The sequence below is a fragment of the Phascolarctos cinereus genome, unplaced genomic scaffold (genome assembly GCF_003287225.1).
Source record: "Phascolarctos cinereus isolate Bilbo 61053 unplaced genomic scaffold, phaCin_HiC Scaffold_3;HRSCAF=262, whole genome shotgun sequence".
NCBI lineage: Eukaryota > Metazoa > Chordata > Mammalia > Diprotodontia > Phascolarctidae > Phascolarctos > Phascolarctos cinereus.
The window spans coordinates 733425-755000 of record NW_027555736.1 but is presented as its reverse complement, the minus strand read 5'-3'; the positions used below and the strand labels follow the sequence as shown (position 1 = coordinate 755000).

Genomic DNA, 21576 nt, shown 5'->3' with positions numbered 1-21576 from the left:
TTGGTGGCTCCTGTGGGAGGGACAGATGGAGGACCCTCTGAGGAGGGAGCTGGGCTGCTATACCCCATGAAGGCATGACCCGGTGGATCGTTCTCCAGACAGCACCTTATCAGTGTCTGTCCAAGAGGCAGCAGGCCTGGAGAGCAGCTGGTGTCAATCCAAAGGCATTTCTGACCTTCTGATGCCCCCACTGTGGGGGAGAGGACTTGGATGTTTATGATGGGAAGAGTGGAGGTTTGGGGCAGTGCCCCGACAGATGACCATGGAATGAATGGAAAAGTAGCTCCCATGCTAAGCACTGAGGATACAAATACAAAAGAGGCTTGAGCCCTGCCCTCAGGGTGCTTACAGTCCAAGAAGGGGAGAAAACACATGGGAGCATCTTGGCCAGGGAAGAGTGAGCCTTTTCTGGAAGCAGTAGGAATAGGGCTGGATATCTCCTAGAGGAAGATGTCCGGGCAGGGGTCTGCCTGGGGTAGGCAGCTAGAGACAATCTGGTACCAGAGTTGACGACATACCAGACAGCCCAGCCCCAGGCCTGAGAGGACTGGGTGTCCATCTGCAGGACCCCAATGAGGTACTGACCAGTGCTAACCACAGTACTGAGCAGTGACCTCACCAGATCAGAGGAGGGATAGAATGGATGCTTCAGCGGATGAGACAGATGGACAGTGCAGAGGAGGCACATCTGCCTGACTTGCTGTTTCTACTATGTCCTCTCAAGGTCAAGGAGAAATGAGAGCCCCTTGAGGGCCCCACTGGAGATGCGAGGGCCATGGCCATTCCCCAGAAGGAACTGGGCACCTGCCGGATCCTGGCTTGCTCCCCCTAGGGACACCAGGGATAGGCATATTGCCACGCAACTGGCTGCCGTTTGTCTCACTCTTCCATATTTCAGCCAGTGACAAGCAGACAGGAAGATGGCAGGCCAGGCCATGATAATGGATTGTAAGACAGCCCACCTGGGCTCCTGGCATGAAGATGGAGGAGGCACTGGGGAGTGCAGGGGAGGCCATAATTCTCCTCCTCTAGCCTGGTGACATCGCAGGCTCAGGCTTATGTTGACATGAACTGATGGTTTATGTGGCCCAGAGAGACAATGGAGGAGCCCTATCATCCGATTTCCCATGGCTCTGCCCTTGGCCAGAGGCAGAGGGCAGGGAACATTTTTGCTTTTATTCAGTCCTTTTCATTTCATTCTTTCCTTTAGGAAAGAGGTACGGAGTGCAGTGGAACACACTGCGCCTTGGCCTCAGACAGGTGCACAGTCCCTGTCCTCAGGGAGCTCACCATCTATGTGGTGTTTGGGTGCTGAGATGCCACAGCAGTAACTATGATCAATGTTCAGAGTTGTACAAAAAGTCCTCAGAGTCACCACCCCACACCCCTCAGACTGGCTAACATGACAGAAAAGGAGAATGACAAATGTTGGAGGGGATGTGGGAAAACTGGGACACTGATGCTTTGCTGGTGGAGTTGTGAACTGATCCAACCATTCTGGAGAGGAATTTGGAACTATGCCCAAAGGGCTATAAAACTGTGCATACCCTTCGATCCAGCAATACCACCACCAGGTCTGTATCCCAAAGAGATTTTCCTTTCTTTTCTTTTTTTAGGCAGGGTCACACAGCTAGTAAGTGTCAAGTGTTTGGTCTGAGGCTGGATTTGAACTCAGGTCCTCCTGACTTCAGGGCTGCTCTATCCACTGCACCACCTAGCTGCCCCTCAAAGAGATTTAAAAAAAAAAAGTAAAAGGACAGAGTTGGAAAAAAAATATTTATAGCCGTTCTTTTTGTGGTGGCTAAGAACTGGAAATTGAGGGGATGCCCATCAATTAATTGTAGCATATGATTGTGATAGAATACTATTGTGCTATAAGAAATGATGAGCAGGATGCTCTTGGAAAAACCTGGAAAGACTGGAAATGAACTGATGCTGAGTGAAATGAGCAGAACCAGGAGAAATGTCGTACACAGTAACAGCAATATTATAATGATGATCAACTCTTCTCAGCAATGCAATGATCCAAAATAAAATTCCAGAGGACTCATGATGGAAAATGCTATCCACATCCGGAGAAAGAAATGATAGAGTCTGAATGCAGCTGGAAGTCGATTTTTTTAACTTTTTTTTTATTTTTTTGTCTGTGTTTTCTTTTGCAACAGAGCCAATATGGAAATATATTTTGTATGACTTCACATGTACAATCAATATCAAATTACTTGCCTTCTTGAAAGGGGGGAAGAAGTGTGGGAGGGAAGAAGAGAATTTGGAACTCAAATTTTTTTAAAAAATGAATTTTATTTTATACATGTAACCACAAAATATTTAATGAAATAAAATTATGTTAAAATTAAAAAGAAGTGCCTCAGAGTGTCAGAGAACCAAAGACTCTTGATGTCTGGGGGTGGGGAAGTAAGCCAAGGGGCTTCATGGAGGAGGTGCCATTGTTGGAGTTGGAGCTCCATCATCTCACTGTTGTGGGGACGCTCTCCATTGGAGTAGGTCTTCCCCTTTGCCTCTTCTTGGGCCAGCCTTGTCCACACATCCTCCCATCCACAGTCCACAGAGGACTCTCCCAGCGTTCTCCAGACCTTCCTCTAGGTCTTATACCACAACACAGATTATAGCACAGCCCTGTACTTATATATTTTGCTCCTGCTCATTCTACTCCGTGACAGCCCACATTCTACTCCAGTTGCACGAGACCCTTCAGGCATGAGGGTCATCATTATTAGCAAGCCATGCCACACCACACTTTGTTTATTACCACATGGTCAGGAATTCATCTGGCAATGAGGAGAGGAGGGAGGACATCTCAGCCAGAGGGAGCCAGGGCAGTACAGGGCGTGAGCAGGGGAAATAGGGAGAGAAAAGTGAAGAGGGTCTGGGGCTCATGTCACCTTCGACGAACTGAACGTTTGTCTCTCAATATCATGTCTCCATGGCTGCCGCCTAGACCACTCTCCTCCCACCCCTGCAGAGATGCATCCAGTGTCAGAGGTCACCTAGTCCGGCTCCTTTCATGTATAATTGGGGATTTTTGAGCAACCATATCTTTTTGAACATCCCATGCACTCCTCACCACATCACTGCCTTTTTTTCTTCCCCTCAAGAGAATGAGCAGCAGCCAAGCTGGCATCGCCTCCACCTCTGCATAGGAGGAGGGAAGGCCTTCTCCTCTTCCCGTCTTCCTCATGGGCCATGTCTGGTGGTCATATTTCCAGTGTGCAGTCTCTGTGGCTGTGGTCCTTACCATTCACATTGTTGTCCCCACTGTCTACACGGTTTGCCTCTTTCTCGCACTTCTTACATCCATTTGTCCCTAGGAGTCTTTCCATGCTGTGCTCATTCATGACAGTCATTGTTTCTTCCAGCCCAGTAATATCCTGTTACATTCGTGGTTCACGTCTGTTTAACCATCCCTAGTTTATAGACATCTCCTTGTTTCCAATTATTTGCTCCCACAAAAGGGGCTGTTGTCAATATTCTGACATATGGGGGAACCTTTCTTTTTGTCATTGACTTCATTGGCATCTGTACCTAATCTTCCGAAAAAAGGGCATGGACATTTTAATCTCTCTTTGCACAATTCCAAATTGCTTTCCAGGACAGTAGGACCAACATCCCTCATTGTACAGTGTGGCAAATGGAGGAAGGAAAGGACTGTCCATGGTTACCAGATAGTTGCAAAGTCGAGACTCAAATCTCCATATTGGCCTGCCGGACCAGTGTGACCCCCAGCCCCCTCCCATTGCACACTGGTGTGGTGGTCACTCTTTGGGTGGGAAGGATTGGTGAACGCTCATTGTGCCAATGCTATAAGGAGGCTTTTGTGGGTCTTTGCAGATGCTTGGACGATTCCAGAATCCCTGATTCTGATGGGAACAGACTAGTGAGCAGTTTAAATGTTTTTCTTCTCAGTAGAAGTCAGAGCTTCTCCAAAAATGTCCTGGAATCCTGGAGACTTGGGTGCTAGTCTAGTCTATGTCACTGCCTGGCATGTGAGCATGGGTAAGGTGCCTCGGTCGCTGGCCTCAGCTTCTGCAGTTAAGCAGTGAGAAGAATGCCACATTCCTTCTCTGATTGTCCTTCACCAAACACATCTATCTTTCCAAGAAAGATGGCTTCATGTCATGACATTCATGAGGTAGAAGGAACAAGAGGTTCAGAATCAGACCCAGTGCTACCCCTTACTTAGCTGTGTAACTCTGACCCTCTCTGAGTCCCAGCCTCCCAATCTATAAGATGGAGAGAATTATGCTTATGTGACTTCCCTCTTATTGACAGCAGAGGAAAAAACCTTTGTTACTGTCCAGCCCTAACTGAACTTGAGGTTATATTGCTTTGGTCTGGACCTCAGACCCTCTAAGTGTGAGAACTTCCTCCTTGGATACACAGCAGCAGCTCATTCATCACCAATGGTTGTCATAATCAAAGAATTCCTTGTTTAGTGGTCAGCCTGCTGATGCTTCTGGTTTGTCCCTTGGAAAGCAGATCTAGCCTGGGACTAGCTGCCATCACCTTTTCATTTAACATGCATTCATTGAGCACATACTATATGCCAGGCACTGTGCTAAGCCACAAGGCATTAGGCATACAGAGAAAAAGCTGAAGTGGCCTTGCCCTCAAGGAGCTTACGTCCTAATGGGGAATGTAGCATCTATGAGTCAGGACATAGGAGACCGTTGCCTCCCTCTGTCTTCATGGTATTCCCAGCACCCAGACCTGGCCTGTCTTTGGAGAGCTCAGGGTCACCTTTTGGGTGAAAAATGATATCCCTGTTAGAAGCCCGAGTACCTTGTTGGTGACTCACTGACTCCTCAGGCCCAATTCTGTCTGTTATTTTCCCTGCTTGCATCTCTGGTACTGTAGAATTCATGAAAATGTTTTGATGTCCACATTATTCATATAAATGAGGGTGCAAATATTGCCCTCATTCATTTAGATGGATCATTTGGTGCATGGCTGCAGGCATGGCGCTGGCATGGCATTGAGAAACTGTAACTGCAGTTGACTTTGAGAGTAACCTGAACAAATAACAAGCATTAGGTCACCTTGGCCAGCTTAGGAGATGGACAGGGCCCAGAGGTCTGTCCATCTGGGCAAGGACAGGAGGAACCACTGGGATAATCGCCATGGGAGGTCCACTCGGGAAATATTGAAAATGAGCGCAAACCTCCTGCGTTGCTCTAAGTAGACTGTCTATGATAGCCCGGAGGTCCTTGCCACTGGGCCAAATAATTTAATTCCCAAACCATATAGCGTAGGCTCCTTCCCAGACTAGACAGCAGCCTGGCAGTTTCTCTCTCTCACGATCAGATTGTAAATTGATTTCTGAGAAGTGTTTGAAAGAACCCAGAGATGTTTTTGGTCTAGAGGAATGTGATGAGAGCAGGTGATAGATCTGTGGGGCTCTGCCAACCTCCCCCTGGGCTTCAATCATGGCCTTGGCCAAGGTGCCATGCTCAACTTCCCTGCTTCTCTGGACACCGTCCACTGGAGGGGCACTGTGGTTGGTCATGTAGCCAAAGGAAACACTGGGGCCATAATGACTGTGCTCCCTTTGGTGTTTACCCCTTCTGTTTCTTTACGGAAGAGCCAGACCTGATTGGGTGGGGACATGCCTGGGGTGCATAAACAACAGATATGGGAACTGGGGCACAGATGTGAAGGATGGCATCCTCAATGAATTAAAGGTGCTCAAGTAGTGTAGGAACTGGTCAGCAAGTGAATGACCTTGGGAAAGAAAAAGGGGGAGGCTCAGAGACAGCCATGATGAGGTTAAGACTCCACGCCATCTGTGGAGAGCAAAGTCATGAGTCAAATCTAAGTGAGACGCTTGGAATCCAATTTACTATGCATCAGGTGAATCCGAGTTTGTGAGCTGCCCTCATGCTACCAGAAAAACCTAAGAAAGTCAGTACTGATATAGATTACCACGGAAATCACATTATGATGAAAGAAACTATAGACAATAAATGATGTAAACAGATAAACACCAAATGCCAAAGGATCTAAGCTCACAAAAAATTAATTTCCCTGGATTTTAGAACCACACAGACTGTTACACGCTAAGAGTAGAAAGAAGCCAAAGGACAATTACACCTAGTTCATTTGCTTATTTTAAGGGGAGGGCCTGCCAAGAAGAGGGCTGGGGTATAGCCCCCAGTCTTGGCCTTGGTCAGGCTATGTTGGGAGTGGTGGGCTCAGCCCTAGGGGTCTGAAGAGGGAAGAGTCCCAAGTTCATACCAATAAGGATTTTTAGTTTGGAGAAGAGAAGGCTCAGGGGTGCCATGACAGTCATGTTCAAGCATCTGAGGGGCCATCCAAGGGAGGAAGGATTGGCTTTGTTTTACATGGACCCAGCAGGCAGAGTCTGGAGCAGTAGGGGCAAGTCACAAAGAGGTCAGTTGAGGCAGGCTGCCTAGACAGCTGGATCTCATTCAGGAGGGTCTGCAGGGTCCTTAACAACCTAAGCCATTCACGTGGAATGTGGGCTGCCATGGTAAGGGGGCAGGCTCCCTGGTACCAGAGGGCTTCAAGCACAGACTAGACAAGCCTGTCAGGGATGCTATGAGGGGAAGGATGGAATTCTTGATCAGGTGCTCTGTGTGTGTCTCCTCTGAGGCCTCTGGCGCCACAGACATTCCCAGAGACCCTTAGACATGACCTGAGGAATCCCTTAGCCTTCCTGGAGACCAGGAAGGGGCTGGTGATCTTTGCTCTGCCTTCCCAGGTCTGCCCCCAGAACTGTCCCATTCCACAGATTGGACCCTGTCCACAGGGCTTTGGGAATTTTTCCAGCTATGTCCAGTGAGCTGGGAGTGGACGGAGGATAGCACAGCTCTTCATTTCTCTAGGACTAGAAGGGATGTGCTGGGGCCCCTCACAAGGCAGTGTAATGTCAGGGACAGTGGGCTGGCTTTGAGTCAGGAAAGCCTAGCTGTAATTCCCACTTTTGACCATGCAGGGTATGTGGCCCTGGACAAGGCCCCTGACCTCTCTGAGCCCCAGGCCATTTTCTGACACTACAAGGTGCCAAGACCCAGCCCTAGGAGCCCTACATTGGTGAAGTCACAGACCCAGATGGAGACCAAAGCTCCAGTGGGCCTCGACACCCCTGTGTGTCAATGGGAGCACCCCATCCTCCACCTAATGAACTTCATCATGGTAGCCCAGCCAGTGGCAAGGATTGGCTCTGCAGAGTCAGGCCTCCCTGTCAGCTTGTCTCAGGGATGGATGGAAGTTAAGGCATTGATTGCCACTGGATTGTGCAATGTTTTTCTCCATGTCTAATGTTGAGGTTCTGGGGTTTCCATAGCAACCCTAGCAAAGCTGCTCCCACCACATTTCCTGCCACCCTCCGACCCCCAACAGATACTCCAGGGGCCTTGTTGAGTTGGCATGGCCCAATCTGGCAGGCTAGCAGCTGCTCGGTCTTGGTTGATTCGGGGCAGATGCAGAGAGAAGAAGGCCCTTTTACTCACGTCCCCTCGTAAAGATGGTGCAGGCACTAAGAGTTCTTTGTCCTCAGTGATGTACGATCATGCGTGTTGCTTAAGATTGACCTCTAACCCTCTGGGCACAGGGCCCAGTGCAGGCTGACAGCCAGGATGCATTTAGCCCCTCCACTCCCTGGCTCACCAATATCTTCAACTGGCTTAGTCTGGGCAGCTGTTGGGAGCATCAGTCCTGAGGCTCAGCATTTACCTGAATTCTGGAGACCGCATTCCATGAGGTGCCCCCTCAGGGCTAAGCCCTCCATTCGCATTTGCAGCTTGGGTCCTTCAGGGGTTGCCTACTCCCACAATTAAGGTATTCTGCAGGTCTGGACTCCCGCAAACTGTAGCTTGGGAGCCCTCACCAATGGGTTTATCTTAAATACTCAACCAAGGACAAAGCTTTTACTGAAATGGTATTGTAAGGACAGCACAACCACCCTGGGTGCATACTCATGCAGACAGACACAGTGCAATGGCAAGGGCGGGGCCAGGCCAAAGAAACACATGTTGGGGGCCCCTTTGTGTGGAGTCCTCATGATGTTTCCCTGAGACCCATTTTCTCTGCTAGGAAGGTCACTGCTGAGCCCCTGGGCCTGGACATTGATGGCATTGCTGATCTGGCCTGGCCTGAACTTCTCTCTCACTGGATATGGGATCTTCCACTGGGGGAGCTGGAGCGGCCATTGCTAATGGGAGGAGGAGGATGAGGAAGAAGAGGAAGAGGAGATGGAAGAAGAGGAAGAGGAGAGGAGGAAGAGGAAGAAGAGGAGGAGGAAAAAGAAAAAGAGGAGGAAGAGGAAGAAGAAAAAGAGGAGGAAGAGGAGAGCAGGAGGAGGAAGAGAAGATCTCATTTGATTCACACAAGAAGGCTGCAGGGTCGGTGCTATCCCACTGTCCCCATAGTTGTCGTTGTCGTTGAGTTGTTTCTATCATGTCTGACTCTCCATAACCCTGTTTGGGGCTTTCTTGGCAGATATTAGAGAGGTCTGCCATTCCCTTCTCTGGCTCATTTTACAGATAAGGAAACTGAGGGAAACAGGGTGATGTGACTTGCCCAGGGTCACACTGGGGACACAGCTAGTCAGTGTCTGAAGCTGGATTTGAACTTGGGTCTTCCTGACTGCAGCCCTTGCTGTTCTATCCACTGAACCACCCCGCTGCCCCTGGAACAGGAACCTCCACCCCCAGGAGGAAAGGCAAGGGGAAAAGGGAGAGGAGAGATTCTCTCTTCAGAGTCGGCGGCGGGAGGCAGGGCCCATTGCCTCCTGACACCAGCCAGCTGGTAGAGGGGCTTCCTTCTACCCACTCTGGCTCCCTCACTTTGCAAGGGGAGCCCTTCTCCAGGTGAGCAATCCCCTTTCTGTGCACCAGGCCCTTGGGCTGGGAAGGGCGGCAGAAGCGCCATGACTTTCAGTTTGAAAAGGGCAAAGTCTACTTTCCATGGCTTCTGTTACCTGCCGGTGGCCTCATCCTGTGTCTTCAGCCAGGGTCTCGGGCCTCTGGATGTCACGTGATTTATTTGGCGCCTCTCACAAATCTCTGTTTGGTCCCTGAGGCCTCTTTGTTAAGTACTCCAGCCCCTCATCCCCAGGCTGCCCACATTGCCCACCTGTGACTTGATCTAGAATACTGCTTTCACCTTCAGTAAGCCCTGCTGAGTGCAAGGCTCTGGGCTTAATATTGGGAACAAAAAAAGTTTAAAAGCCCACCCCCTTCCCTCAGGGAGTTTACACTCTGGTATTGGGCCCGGTGTTCCAATGAATAGCCTCAACACAAAGGAGGACTTAGGGAGAGGCCACATCAAGTGCTTAGAGAGAAGAAACATCCTTCCTACTGGGGGGAGAGAGAGAAAGCATCCTGGAGGTCCAGCCCTCAAGGAGAAAGAGGAGATTTGGTGTCCACACAGGGCAGGATGGGAGAGATGCTGCCATGAGACAGTGAGCCTGGGGAGTCCAGTTTGGTCAGAGACCAAGAGACGAGTGAAATCAGGCTGAAAAGGCCTGTGGCTGGGAAAGACAGGGCAGAGCCTGAGAGCTGTGGGAGGGTTTGGGGCAGGAGGTGTTCCATAATCTGATTTATACACCAGGAAGACGATGTGGACAGCAGGGTGAAGGATGGGTCACTGAGGAGCCAGAAGGAGGCTCTGGCTGTCTGGCTGGCTCCTATCTCTCTGCCTCTCCTATTCTTTTCTATTTATTCCCGATCTTGCCTCCCAGCAGTCTCTGCAATCCTCAGAGGCAGGGACTGTCCTCCATCCTGCCCATAACCACAATACCTAGCCCAGTAGCATGTGCAAAACTGGTACTTAATTAACATTCATCGAAAGGACTCCGCAGGGTGCGACCACAGTCAGTACACCGGACTGGGATGTGGGAAGTTTCCATGTTAGCCATGACATTTAGGGGACTCAATAGGACACAGAGGTGGAAATGAAGAGCTGGGGTTGTAGGAAGGCCTGTGTGTGCACACGTGTGTGCATGTGTGTATTGTACTGTGTGTATGTTGTTTATGAATACACATATGTGTATATGTGCAGGCAACTCACAGAAGGAAGAAAAAAGATGAGATCAGAGGTTTAGTGGAAAAAAAAAGAATTAGGGGCTAGGAGATAGTCCCCCAAGAACAGGCCAAGGCCTCATCAGGAGTAGATCTGGGCACCATTGGCTTTGAGCTGGGAGAAGCCAGGAGGCTCCTGGAGGCCCCTCTCCAAGAAGGTAGCAGCTCTTGGGAGTCGAAAAAAGGCCTAAAAGACTGGTGTTTGTTCCCTGGAACTTCTCATTTCCAAGCAGGAGTTGTGGAAATCTGATTTCCCTGGGCACTGTCAAGGGAAGAGAGAGTAGGCAGGCTGGGCATCCTTCCCAGGCCATCATGTGTACAGCACAGCTGGTCAGTCAGTTCTTATTTCTGAGTGCCTATTGTGTGCCTGGCACCCTGCTGGCCCAGCTTTGGCAGCCAGAGGGGCAGTACCTACTTTGTGCCTGGCACTGCACTGGCCCTCTCTCAGCAGTCACAGGGGCAGGGTGGGAAAAGGCCAGAGGACAGGGGCATCATTCCACAGCCCATATTCTAGCACAGGAACTGGGGCATCGTGCTGCAGAGTAAGAGCCAGAAATCCTATCCCAGCTGTTACGGGATGCCCATGTGCAGATCACATCACCTCTGGGGCCTCTCTCATTTCCTCTGTAAGGTGTCCTATCTCTCCATCCCCAGAGAATCTGCCATCCAAGATTCTGCCCCTTACTCACTGTGGCATCCCAAGTTAATCAACCCCCACACCCCCTTAATGACACCATTGAATGCAGAGCTGTACTTTACAAAGATAGTTTTATCTGAGATAATAATACTATCTCTCTAGACTGTGAGCCTGGGTGCCAACACTGAGTATGTGCCACCGGGGGCAGGAGGGGCATTGGGGGACCCAGTGCAAGCCCATCCCAGTCTGGAAGAATCCCCAGCCAGAGGGCATCCTGGGGTGCCAGGGCAGAGATGTGCAGACAGATGCTGAGCTTCTGAGAGGACCAGATGTGCAAGCTTCTCTGTTATCTCAGAACTTTCCCTGGGAAGCTCATTGAGGGTTAGTTGGAAACGTCCCTTGGTGTTTCAGTTTAGAGCTGTGCCCTGGACCCCTCAGGTAGGCATCTGGGGAAGCCTGTGGATGCCCACTCACAAGCATGTTTTTAGACACATAAAATGCATAGCAAAATACAGTTATCAAAATATGTTTCTTAAAATCCAGCTCATGAGCCGCTGGTTAAGACCCTGGTATAGAGAGAGTTATGGTCTGTAAGACCTGGCTGGCAGAGCAGTTATCCTCCTCCTCTTCTGGTGAAGGGGATGGGGGTGAGGGACAGGGGAGGATGAGGCAAGAGCCCAGCCATAGTCCCAGAGCCATATATGGGTAGTGGATGTCCTTCAGGTGGGGGAGGAGGAGCAGGTCATGTATATAGACAACAGCACACACTCCCAAAGCCCAGACCTGGGCAGCTGGTGTCATCCACCACTTCCTCTGGGTCAAGGCAAAGCTGGCTTCCTGGAGACTGACCCAATGGAGCAAAGTCTTACGTGAACAAATGCATCTGACAATTTTCATTTCAAATTGCCCATTTTTGTAATGCTTTCCACATAAAGAGAATATGGACTGGTCTTTGACTTGTGACTGTTTGGGGCCCTGGAGACGACTGGCATTGGAGGAAAATCATCCTGTGGAAATTCTATGGAATCTATTGTGAGGAAAACATTCATGCTCCCTCCCTTTTGTCTCAAAAAGCCTCCACTGGATTCTCCACCAAATCTTGTATGTGCTAATAAAAGCCTGCTCACGTTCAACCTATAGTAAGGACCATCTGAACCAGTTTGTCTTAATTCAGAGGAATAGGCAACAAACGACATCAAAGAAGGAAGATGGGAAGTGCCTGGAGAGCTCCCTTCTCTTCTGAGAGTTACCCCATCAGTATCTCCAGCTGAATCCTGGACAAACAGGGAGGGGAGGGGGCTTGTGGAAATGCCGTAAATGTCTGAAGAAGGAGAGGGGGTAGAAGGGAAGGAGTGAGGAAAGAGAGAGGGAGGAAGGGGGGAGGAAGTGAGTGAGGAGGAAATGAGGAGGGAGGGGGGAGGGACAGAAGAGGGAGGGAGAGAGAGGGAGGAGGGGAGGAAGAAGTGAGTAAGGAGGAAATGAGGAGGAAGGGAGACAGCCTGAGTCCTGCATGAGCAGTAATTCACCTGGGTCTCCTCTGAGCCAGGGACCCCTGGCAGACCCTCATGCACATGGAAGCCACCACAGCAGCCACAGCCAAGGCCCCACTGTCTCTTGGTCCACCTCCTGACTGAGCCTGGGGCTGCTGAGGAGGGTCCTGCCCTTGGAGGGAGTTTGCTTAAGCCCAACACAGCCTCCCCTCCCACACCCCAGGCTGGAAAATGAATGGTGGGAGGGCAGGTGACTACTGACCCCAAAGCCTAATTGCCTCCCTCAGCAGGACCATGGAACATTAATCCTGTGATGCTTCCCCTTGTTGAACAGTCTCTTAACTCCCCCCCCCCACCCCGGTACCTGAGCTAATCACTGTGGCCAGTCCATTCTGCCGGATGTAACTGCAGCAGCCCTGAGGACCTGTTTCTGCCCTTCCTTCCAAGCCTGAAGGCTTCAGGGAAGCTTCCTGGCCTGTGTTCTTTCTCCTCAGTCTGTGGCAATCTGGTTCTCTGGAGCCAGGGTCTGACTGCACCTTCTCTCCTTCTCTCTAGGGACCTGAAGGCCAATCTGATAAGTGTAGTGGAGCCCAGAGCATTTCTCGGTCTGCCACAGCTCAAACGTCTGTAAGTAGCCTCCTGTCCCTGCCTGCTGGGGCAATGAAGGGTGCAGCGCATGGAACGCAGGGTGTCGGAGGGCCTGAGCTGCGGTCAAGCCCTGCCACAGCCCTGGATTAGCTGTGGGGCCCCGGACAACTCATTTTTACTCTATGCCTTAGTTTCCTCATGCACAAAAATGGAGGGGGGGAGTTGTTGTTGTTGTAGGGATAGCTAGGTGTCTCAGCAGATAGAGTGCTTGTCCTGGAGTCAGGAAGACCTGAGTTCAAATATAGCTTCAGTCACTTACCAGCTGTGTGACCCTGGGCAAGTCATTTAACCTTTATTTGACTCATTTCCTTGTCTGTAAAATGAGGACAATGGAGAAGGAAATGACAAACTACTCCAGTATGTCTGCCAAGAAAACCCCAGGGACAAAAGTCCAGGGGTCACATAGAGTTGGGAGCCACTGAACAACTGAGCAAGAAATCAGCTTGAGCCCCCATTCTGGAGTGTTTCCTACTCTGTGAGTGTCTAAAGATCAATGCCTTTGTTCCATTTAACTAATTACCTTTTACAGAGAGATATTGGCTTTGAAAATAAAATAAGGAGAGCTTCTTAGCCCTGTCCTCAAGCCAAACGTTGGACAGCAGTGCTAAGGAACAGAGACCATCCCCTCTAAGTGTGTTCTGTTGATTTATTAAGTCAAAGAAAGAGGGCTGGCTTGAGATGTCTAGAATGGGCTGGGCCCAGCCATGCAACCAGTCAGAGACTCCTTTCCATCATGCTCTGGGTGGCCTGTAGACAATAATAACCAAAATGTGTCCGAGGCCCTTCCATTCTGGTTGGCAGTTTCTTAAATGGGGCTCGTGGTGGGGTCGTGACATCCACAACTGAATGCATACGTTTTCAAAGTGGCCGTATGGAGAAGTCATGATCTATTTCAAGAATGGCAGGATGGTTTGGTGGACAGAGAGCCAGCTGCAGAAGCTGGAACCCTGGGTTCAAGCGTCCCCTCTGCTACATACTAGCTTTGTGATGTGACCCCAAACAAGTCACAGAAGCTCCAATAGCAGCTGCCTGCACCGATGTAATCAGGGGCCACTCAAGAACAAATCTGTGTCAGAAGCCAACATTGTTCAGGTTCCCCCCACATACACCCACCCACATGGACGTGAAGTCACACAGGCACATCAGACATGGGGCATATCCCACTCATTGGGTTGGGTACAGTGTCACTGGATTTAGTATCATCCAATGGCAGTGGCAAGATCTGAGCAATGTAATGGGTGTGACCAGACGCCTCATCTGCCTTCGCCCTCCCTCGTGGCCCTCTCGCCAGGGGCTGCCCAGCATTCGAAGTTCAGTTCAAATCCAAGTCCCTTCCCCACCCTTGCAGGGGCAGCAGTGCTCTCAGATAGCTTTCTTTCTCTGAATAGCTCAGTATTTATCTTCTGCTGGAAGGAATTAGTATTTAATTGGCTAATTAACTGCACAATCTATTTTTGTTCTCTGCATGTTCCATTGATTTTATTCCTTTCTTTCCAAGATGACATTAAGCTCCTTGAGGACAGAGACTCGACTGAGGTCACCAGTCATTTATTAGGTGGCTATTATATGGCAAGGCACTGGGAATACAAGGATAAGAAGAGAATCTTCTGTCTGCTATGAGTTTTTCCATCCCATTGGGGTATGCAATATGTAATCAGATGGTAAAATGCACAGTGATTGGAAGAGGGAGAAGCATTAATGACTGCTGGGATCAGGGAAGACTTCCTGGAAGAAGAAGCACGTGAGCCTAGCCTTAAACAGAGGGCTTGGATGCGGAAGGGCAGCTGTAGTCTAGAAGATGCACTGTCTAAATGTCCCGGCCCAAAGAGTATGGGGAATAGCCCATAGACCAGTGTTCCTGGGACCCAGAGTGTGTGAGGGTGAGGATATGGAATGAGGTGCAAAGGTAGATTAGAGCTTCAAATCCTAAGCTGATGGCTTTTTATTTTATTAGAGAGGTAATAGGAACCTACCTGATCCTTCTAAAAAAAGGAGGGATGTGCTTTGGACTAGGTCTTGGGAATATTATTTTAATATTTCAATAATAATGATTGCCAGGATTTGTATAGTGCTTTAAGGTTTGCAAAATGCTTCACAAATATTATCTCATTTAATCTTCATAACAACCCTGGGAAGTAGACACTAGTATCACCCACATTTTATGGATGAGGAAACTGAAGGAGACAGAAGTAAAGGAATTTGCCAATAATTACACAGCTAGTAAGCATCTGAGGCTGAGTTTGAATTCAAATCTTCCTGACTCCAGGTCCAGTGATCTATTCACTGTACCCCCTAGATGTCAGTTGTGAGGGAAATGAATTGGAGAAGGGGGAGGCTTGGGGAAGGCAAACACATCCAAAGGCTATTGCTGTCCAAGTGAGAAATGATGGGGTCCTGTGCTTGGGGGTGATCATGAGAGTGGAGAGAAGGGGACAAATGTTGAGATGTTGTAGAGGACCCAGTAAAGGATTCCTCTGAGACTGTTAACCGGGAGGAAGTTGGTGGTGGACATGACAAAAAGAGGGAAATGTGGATCTATGGGAGAAGATGATGGATCAGTTTAGGACATGTTGACTTTGTGATTCTTTGGGGTCATCCCCATTTGAGTGGAGTTGTCTCCCAGGCAGAAGGGGATGTGATCCTGGAGCTTCAGAGAGATCCTTGAACAGTATTTTGAAATTGAATGAGGTAAACCCTAAAACGCTATAGAAATTAAAATGAAATCTATTCCTGCGAATCTTCTCTTAGAAACACCCAGCACATCCTCTAGGGTTTGCTTAAAGACTTCAAGTGAAGGACGACCACACTTCTGTCAAGGAAACCAGTTCAGCACTGGACAGTTCCAATGTCATGAAATTTGTTCTTGGATGGAGCTGAAATCTGCCTGCTTGTGCCCTCTGCCTTTCAGGGAGGTCCTTGGAATTCCCAAAGTGCTCTCATGTCCCTGTAACTGAGGTTAGCATAATCAATGCTGTTTCAGTTCAGTTATTTTTTTTTCAGTTGTGTCCAACTCTTCATGACCCCATTTGGGGTTTTCTTCACAAAGATGTGAGTGGTTTGCCCATTTTATAGATGAGGAAACCAAGTCAAACAGGGTTAAGTGGCTTACCCAGGGTCACACAGCTGGCAAGTGTCTAAGGCCAAATTTGAACTCAGGTCTTCCTGACTCCAGGCTGGGTGCTCTTTCTACTTTGCCAAATATCACCCACACTGTTTCAAGTGTCTAGTGGGGAAGGAAAGGAGGATGATCTCAGTAGAGATGGCAGAATGACAGAAACCTTTGTGTTAGCCACCAAGCCTCTGACTTAATTCACTAATGCCCAGCTTCCGTGTGGTCTTTTGGATTGGCAGTTAAAGGGCACACACTACCTGGGAGAGGGGGAGGGAGCAGAGATCAGTGCATAAATAAACCCACAGCATTTACAACTGAATCCCACTGTCTCCCTTCCATCCACTGCTGGATCTCTGCTCTATAATGTGGGCACTCCCTCCAGTGATGCCCTCACAGCTTGATCAGCCCTTGTGGGCCTCATCTCCCTATTTGGCTCCTATCCTTCTCCTCCTGTCCTTTCTGTCAGTCCTCCATGGGAGCCCGGAAAATGTGCTAGGACCCTTCTGTACACATGACAAAAGAGCCTGCTGGGGAGCTGACCAATAGATGTCCTGTTGTTCACATGCTTGCTCCACCTCCATGAAGGGTCATACTTTTTTAATCACTACTTTTACACCCATTTCTTACAAGAAACTTATCTCTGGAAAATCCTTTGGGTATCAGCCTAAGGGCAGTCACAGGCATCAACCAGTGTCCTATAGGTGACCAGCCTTTTGGTCATTTGACAACCAAAGTGTCCCATGCTTCCCAACCAGACATCACCAGAAGAATATTGGCATGGGAAAGATGGCCTTTTGTTTTGGAGGGAAAGTTGAGGGCATTCAAAGTCCCTTGTGGTACAGGACATCCCATCTAATGGCAGGGTTTTTTTTAATGAATTGATTGGTTTTTTACTGATTCTAAAAACAATCTTCCTATTTTTCTTTTTTTCTGAAAAAGACCTTTATTGCAAAGGATGGCTGTCTGGAGCTGGGGTGAGGGGAAGTTCACAGAGGAAAGTCTAGGCAGCAAAAAAACCCTCATCAATAAAACCTCCTTTTATAAAGTGCTGGTGTAATATTTTCAGGGCAGCTCAGCCCAATCTTGTCCCATTCATTTCTGGACCCAGGTCCTGATCCATTCCTAGGCCAGTGCAACATATAGACATGGATGGTCCAGCTCAAATGTCAGTCCTTCCAACTGCATATTTTCCCAGGCAATAGCTCTTCTTCATCCAATTGTTTTTTTCCTATGTGGAGCAAATTCCTTTCAGTCTTCATAAAGCTTTACTGGGGCCTCTAAAGGTTCCAGGTTTGATGCAACCAGCCCACTTTATCTTCAAGCCCTGGTATCTGGAGAAGCCACCCTGGAGCCAGCCTGAGTCCAAAGCCACTGTCTCCAGCCAGCCTTGAGGCCCTGATCATGTTCCAGCTCAACCACCTTCCTGTCTACTGCCTTCTGTAAAGCATGCCCTCCCACCCCCTACACAGACATACTTTACACCTCCTGTTCCTGACACAGGAATGAAATCAGTATGAACTTGACCTCTGGATAGAGTGCTATAATAGACTGATCCCTGCCTCTGACAACATCCCTGACTTGTGACTGCCCTGACCGAACCTCTCTTCTGGCTACTCTTCAGCTCTGTGTATTGTCTCCTTCTTCCTCTATTCAAAAGTAAGCTCCATGAGGTCAGGGAATGTCTGTTGTCTCATATTTCTAGCATTTAGCCTAGTGCCTGGCACTTAGTAGATGATATTCATTCATAGAGAACCCCTCCTGAAAGCTGGCCCTGGGCTGGTTCTCTCTGCTTTATGCTGTTCGAACCTCGCTGTACATTGCTGTGTACACGTTGGCTCCCTGGCTGCCAGGTGAGCTCCCTTGGCACAGAGTTGGTTTTTACCTTTCTTCGTATCCCCCCCCCCAACTTAGCACAGTGGCTGGCACATGGCAGGTGCTTGCTGACTGGTTGGTGAACCTGCCTGGTGTTTAATGCCTCCCCACTCATCATAATAATCAGAGGCTTATCACTGTTGTTGCCCCTTCCAAAGACTCTTATGATTCCACCAGGTGCTTTGGAGACCTGTTTTTGGAGGAGAGCTTTGAAGACAGCATTTTCTTTTACAAAATTCTCCCACAAACCCTCAGCATGGTGGGACCTGGCATTCACTGCACTTTTCAGTCTATTGGATGACTGTAAAGGTGGGCTCTTCTCTACACTACTGTTTATGCAAGCCTGTCCTTTTCTCATAGCTCGATCAAAGATGACCTTGATGGAAGACAGTGTATCCTCATAAAGATGTTGTAAAGATTAGAAAGTAGACACAGAAGCAGGTTGTCACTGAAGCCCTCTCAATTGCCTTTTTCCCCCCAAGAGGAATAATATTTATAATTCCCCCAGTTATTTAGTGTCCTCTCCTCCTCCAGAGAGTTTTAGAATCTCCCTCAGAGCCCTCCAAATTATGTTGCCTCCAGAACAACATAAAAAAAAAAGAAGGAAACAAGAGTTTAAAAGGCAAAAGAAAGGCAAGCTAAGAAGAATGATTTGATTGCAGGCATAGTAGATATTGAGTAAACAGGAAAGGGGGAAGGGGCAGAGGAAATGGGAGAGTCACTATTGCCAGAATGATGTGTCTCCCTGCAAAAGAGTAACAGGGAGGTAAGGTGGGGACACTGAAAAACCTACAAAGGTCGTTCAGCAATGCTGTATCATTCTGTGTGTGCCTATCAGTCAGAGTGTTTATGTTTATAAAATCCAAGATTGAAATCAGTTTGGAGATTGTGTGTGCCTGGGGGAGGGTCAGTGTGTACACAAAAGTCTGGCAGTGAAAGTTTGTGGTTGTGGCTGAGGGTCCAGGTGGACTATCTGTGTACATAAAAGCTGGTATCATACTGACCTTAGAAAAGTCAGTCAGGTCATACCTTTGACTGGCAATTCAAACAACATGACTGAGTGGGGGAGAGGGGAAAAAAAGCAATATGTTTTATAATTATAACCATCAGTATTAATGGCTTGAATTCCACATAAAAATGAAGTGAATTTCAGGCTGGTTAATAAAATTACACCAATTGGAAACATTCTTTATTGTTTTTATATTTTCTTTTAACAATCTTAAGTTTTAAAAGAGAGCTTGGAAACTTACGTAGGAAATGAAGTGGCGTGGTGGGTGGAGTGTGAACCTTGCACTCAAGAAGCCCGGAGTTCCAAGCCTGCCTCAGATACTCACTAGCTGTATAAGCCTGGGCAAGTCATTTCACCTCTCTCAGCCTCAGCTTCCTTATCTGTAAAATGGGATAATACTACAACCTACTTCACAGGGTTATTATGAAGATTAAATGAGATAACAAATTAAAGTCCTTAGCAAATGTTATAGCACTGTGTCTCTCTGTGTCTCCTTTTCTCTCCATATAAAATCATTTGACTCTAGAAAATCAGGAGTTGCCATTATGATCTGAGACAAACACAGATTTAATTCAGAAAGCAATGAGAGGTAAGCATGACAACTCTGTAATGAGAGGAAGCATGACAAGGTGAATTGAGTTCTGGATTTTGAATCAAGAAACCTGGCCTTGAATTTCACTTTAGCTGCTTAGCGGAGTCACTTTTAGCTTTCCTGACTACAAAGTTTTTCCTATTGTCCAACTATCATCCAGCCCTCTCAACTAGAGAAAGCTCATCCCTTAAATAATAGGCATAGTAATTGGCACAGAATCATTAAGGAAAATACAGACAAATAGAACATGATATTAGAACAAAAGTAAGATCATCAAATCGGATTTCTGCCAGTAATTCAAAGATAGTTCAATATTAGCCAAAAATCCATGTTATATCTCATATTAACAGCAAATGCACAAAATGCCTCTGATAAATACATGTATACATCTTAGAAATACTATGAAATATAGGAATTGAAGCAATTTTCTTTAACACAAGAGAAATATTTTATTTAATAACAACAACAGCAATAAACATTTAGTAAGTACTTACTATGTGTGAAGGAAGCAGCTACGGGCAGCTCAGTGGATAGAGCACTCAAATCTGGCCTTAGACACTTTCTAGCTATGTGACCTTGGGCAAGCCACTTAACCTCGGTTTGCATTTATCCCCTGGAGAAGGAAGTGGCAAACCACTGCGGTGTCTTTGCCAAGAAAACCCCATGGACAGTATTGGCACAATATGGTCCAAGAGTTGGACATGACTGAATGGCTGAACAACCATATTGCTAGGCACTGTGTTAAGTGCTAGGAATACTAATATAAACAAAAGAAATACAAAAGTAAAATTAAAACTCTTAATGAAAAAGATGGAGAAAAATAGCTTAGAATAGAAGCCAAAAGACATTAGCTAGCAACTGGCAATCTTAAAAAAAATGAATGGAAGAGGTAGAACTAAGCAGTTTAATGAGAGTACAAAAAATGCTACAGACAAACCAAAAGACAGAGAAATTAAAACATAAATGAACCACATTTTAAAATGGACCTGGAAAAACTTTTAGAGAGATAATTTAAGAATCATACTCCCAGAAAACAGCAACAACAACAGCAGCAGCAGCAGCATGATGAAACCAATACCAAATCTGAATACCTATTCAAGGAAATCAGAAAACAAAACGTCCTGGATGCATCAAAGCCACAGAACAAACGTACAAAATTCATAGGATTATATAAGGTAGGAATCTTAGGTTTAATTCTCTGAGAAATGTGATTACCAAGTTCTGGAGCCTAAAAGTTAAAGAGAAAGCAATCATAAAGAGAAAGGAAGTTGAATCAGAATTATATAATATCATCAATGAGAGAGGAAAGGAAAAAAATTGGAAAATGCTTTCAAAGAAAAATGGCTTACACCCAACAATGACTTATCTTGTAAAATTGAGTATAATCTTTTAGGGGGGAAATAGACTTTTCACAGTATCATTGACTTGCCAACATTTGTTCTAAGACAAGAGAAAATCAGAGTTGGATGAGGTCTTTGAAATGCAAATGCAGAAGATCCAAATAGAAGGAAATTCATTTTCTGTGCCCTGAAGACAGAGATGCGGAAACTGACTCCGGCTACCTCACCAGAGAATTATGAGATGGGAGCTTTGTAAAGTGGGCTAGATGTGTGAGCTACTGTTAGAGTTGTTCCCAGTTGGGGATTTTTTTTTTAATGATGATAATGTTGCCTGTTTTACTCCCTTCCTTAGTTCATGGCTAGCCAGGCCCTGCTCAGCTGAGGCCACAGGGATTAGTGACCTTGCTCAGTCCTTCTCCTTTCCCTGACTTTGGGTTCACCCTGGGCTCATTGCTCTGGACTTGCTGGCCCTTTGTGGTCTCTGGGGCCTGTGCACACTCCAAGGGATGGGGAGGGGGTAAAAGTCCTTAAGGGGGAGGGTGCCACTAGGGGGCACCACATGGGCTCAGACTCCAAGAACATAAATGTCAGCAGCATAAATGTCTTACATGGAATCTAGTGTAGAGGCTGTCTTTAGGTACTGGTGTCTGAAAGATGTAAGTGAGACCCAGAGCTGCCCTGGCAGGCCCACACTCATCCTGGCTAGCAGGTTTGGGGTCTGGCACTTTCTCAGGTCAGCACAGCACTGGACAGAACCCCTGGGGGCTTTCCCCTGGTTCCTGGTACAGACAATGGCCTTCCTCCCAGTAGCTTTG

At 47.6% G+C, this 21576-nt stretch overlaps 1 protein-coding gene across 1 annotated transcript in view; it reads left to right on the top strand.

Moving 5' to 3' along the window:
• Positions 1 to 21576, top strand: part of ADGRA1 (adhesion G protein-coupled receptor A1) — a 288662-nt gene that overhangs the window by 77466 nt on the left and 189620 nt on the right. The window contains exon 3 of the mRNA XM_020973047.2: positions 12744 to 12815. Within this exon, the coding sequence (XP_020828706.1) occupies positions 12744 to 12815 (72 nt within the window). The remainder of the gene's footprint in view (positions 1 to 12743; positions 12816 to 21576) is intronic.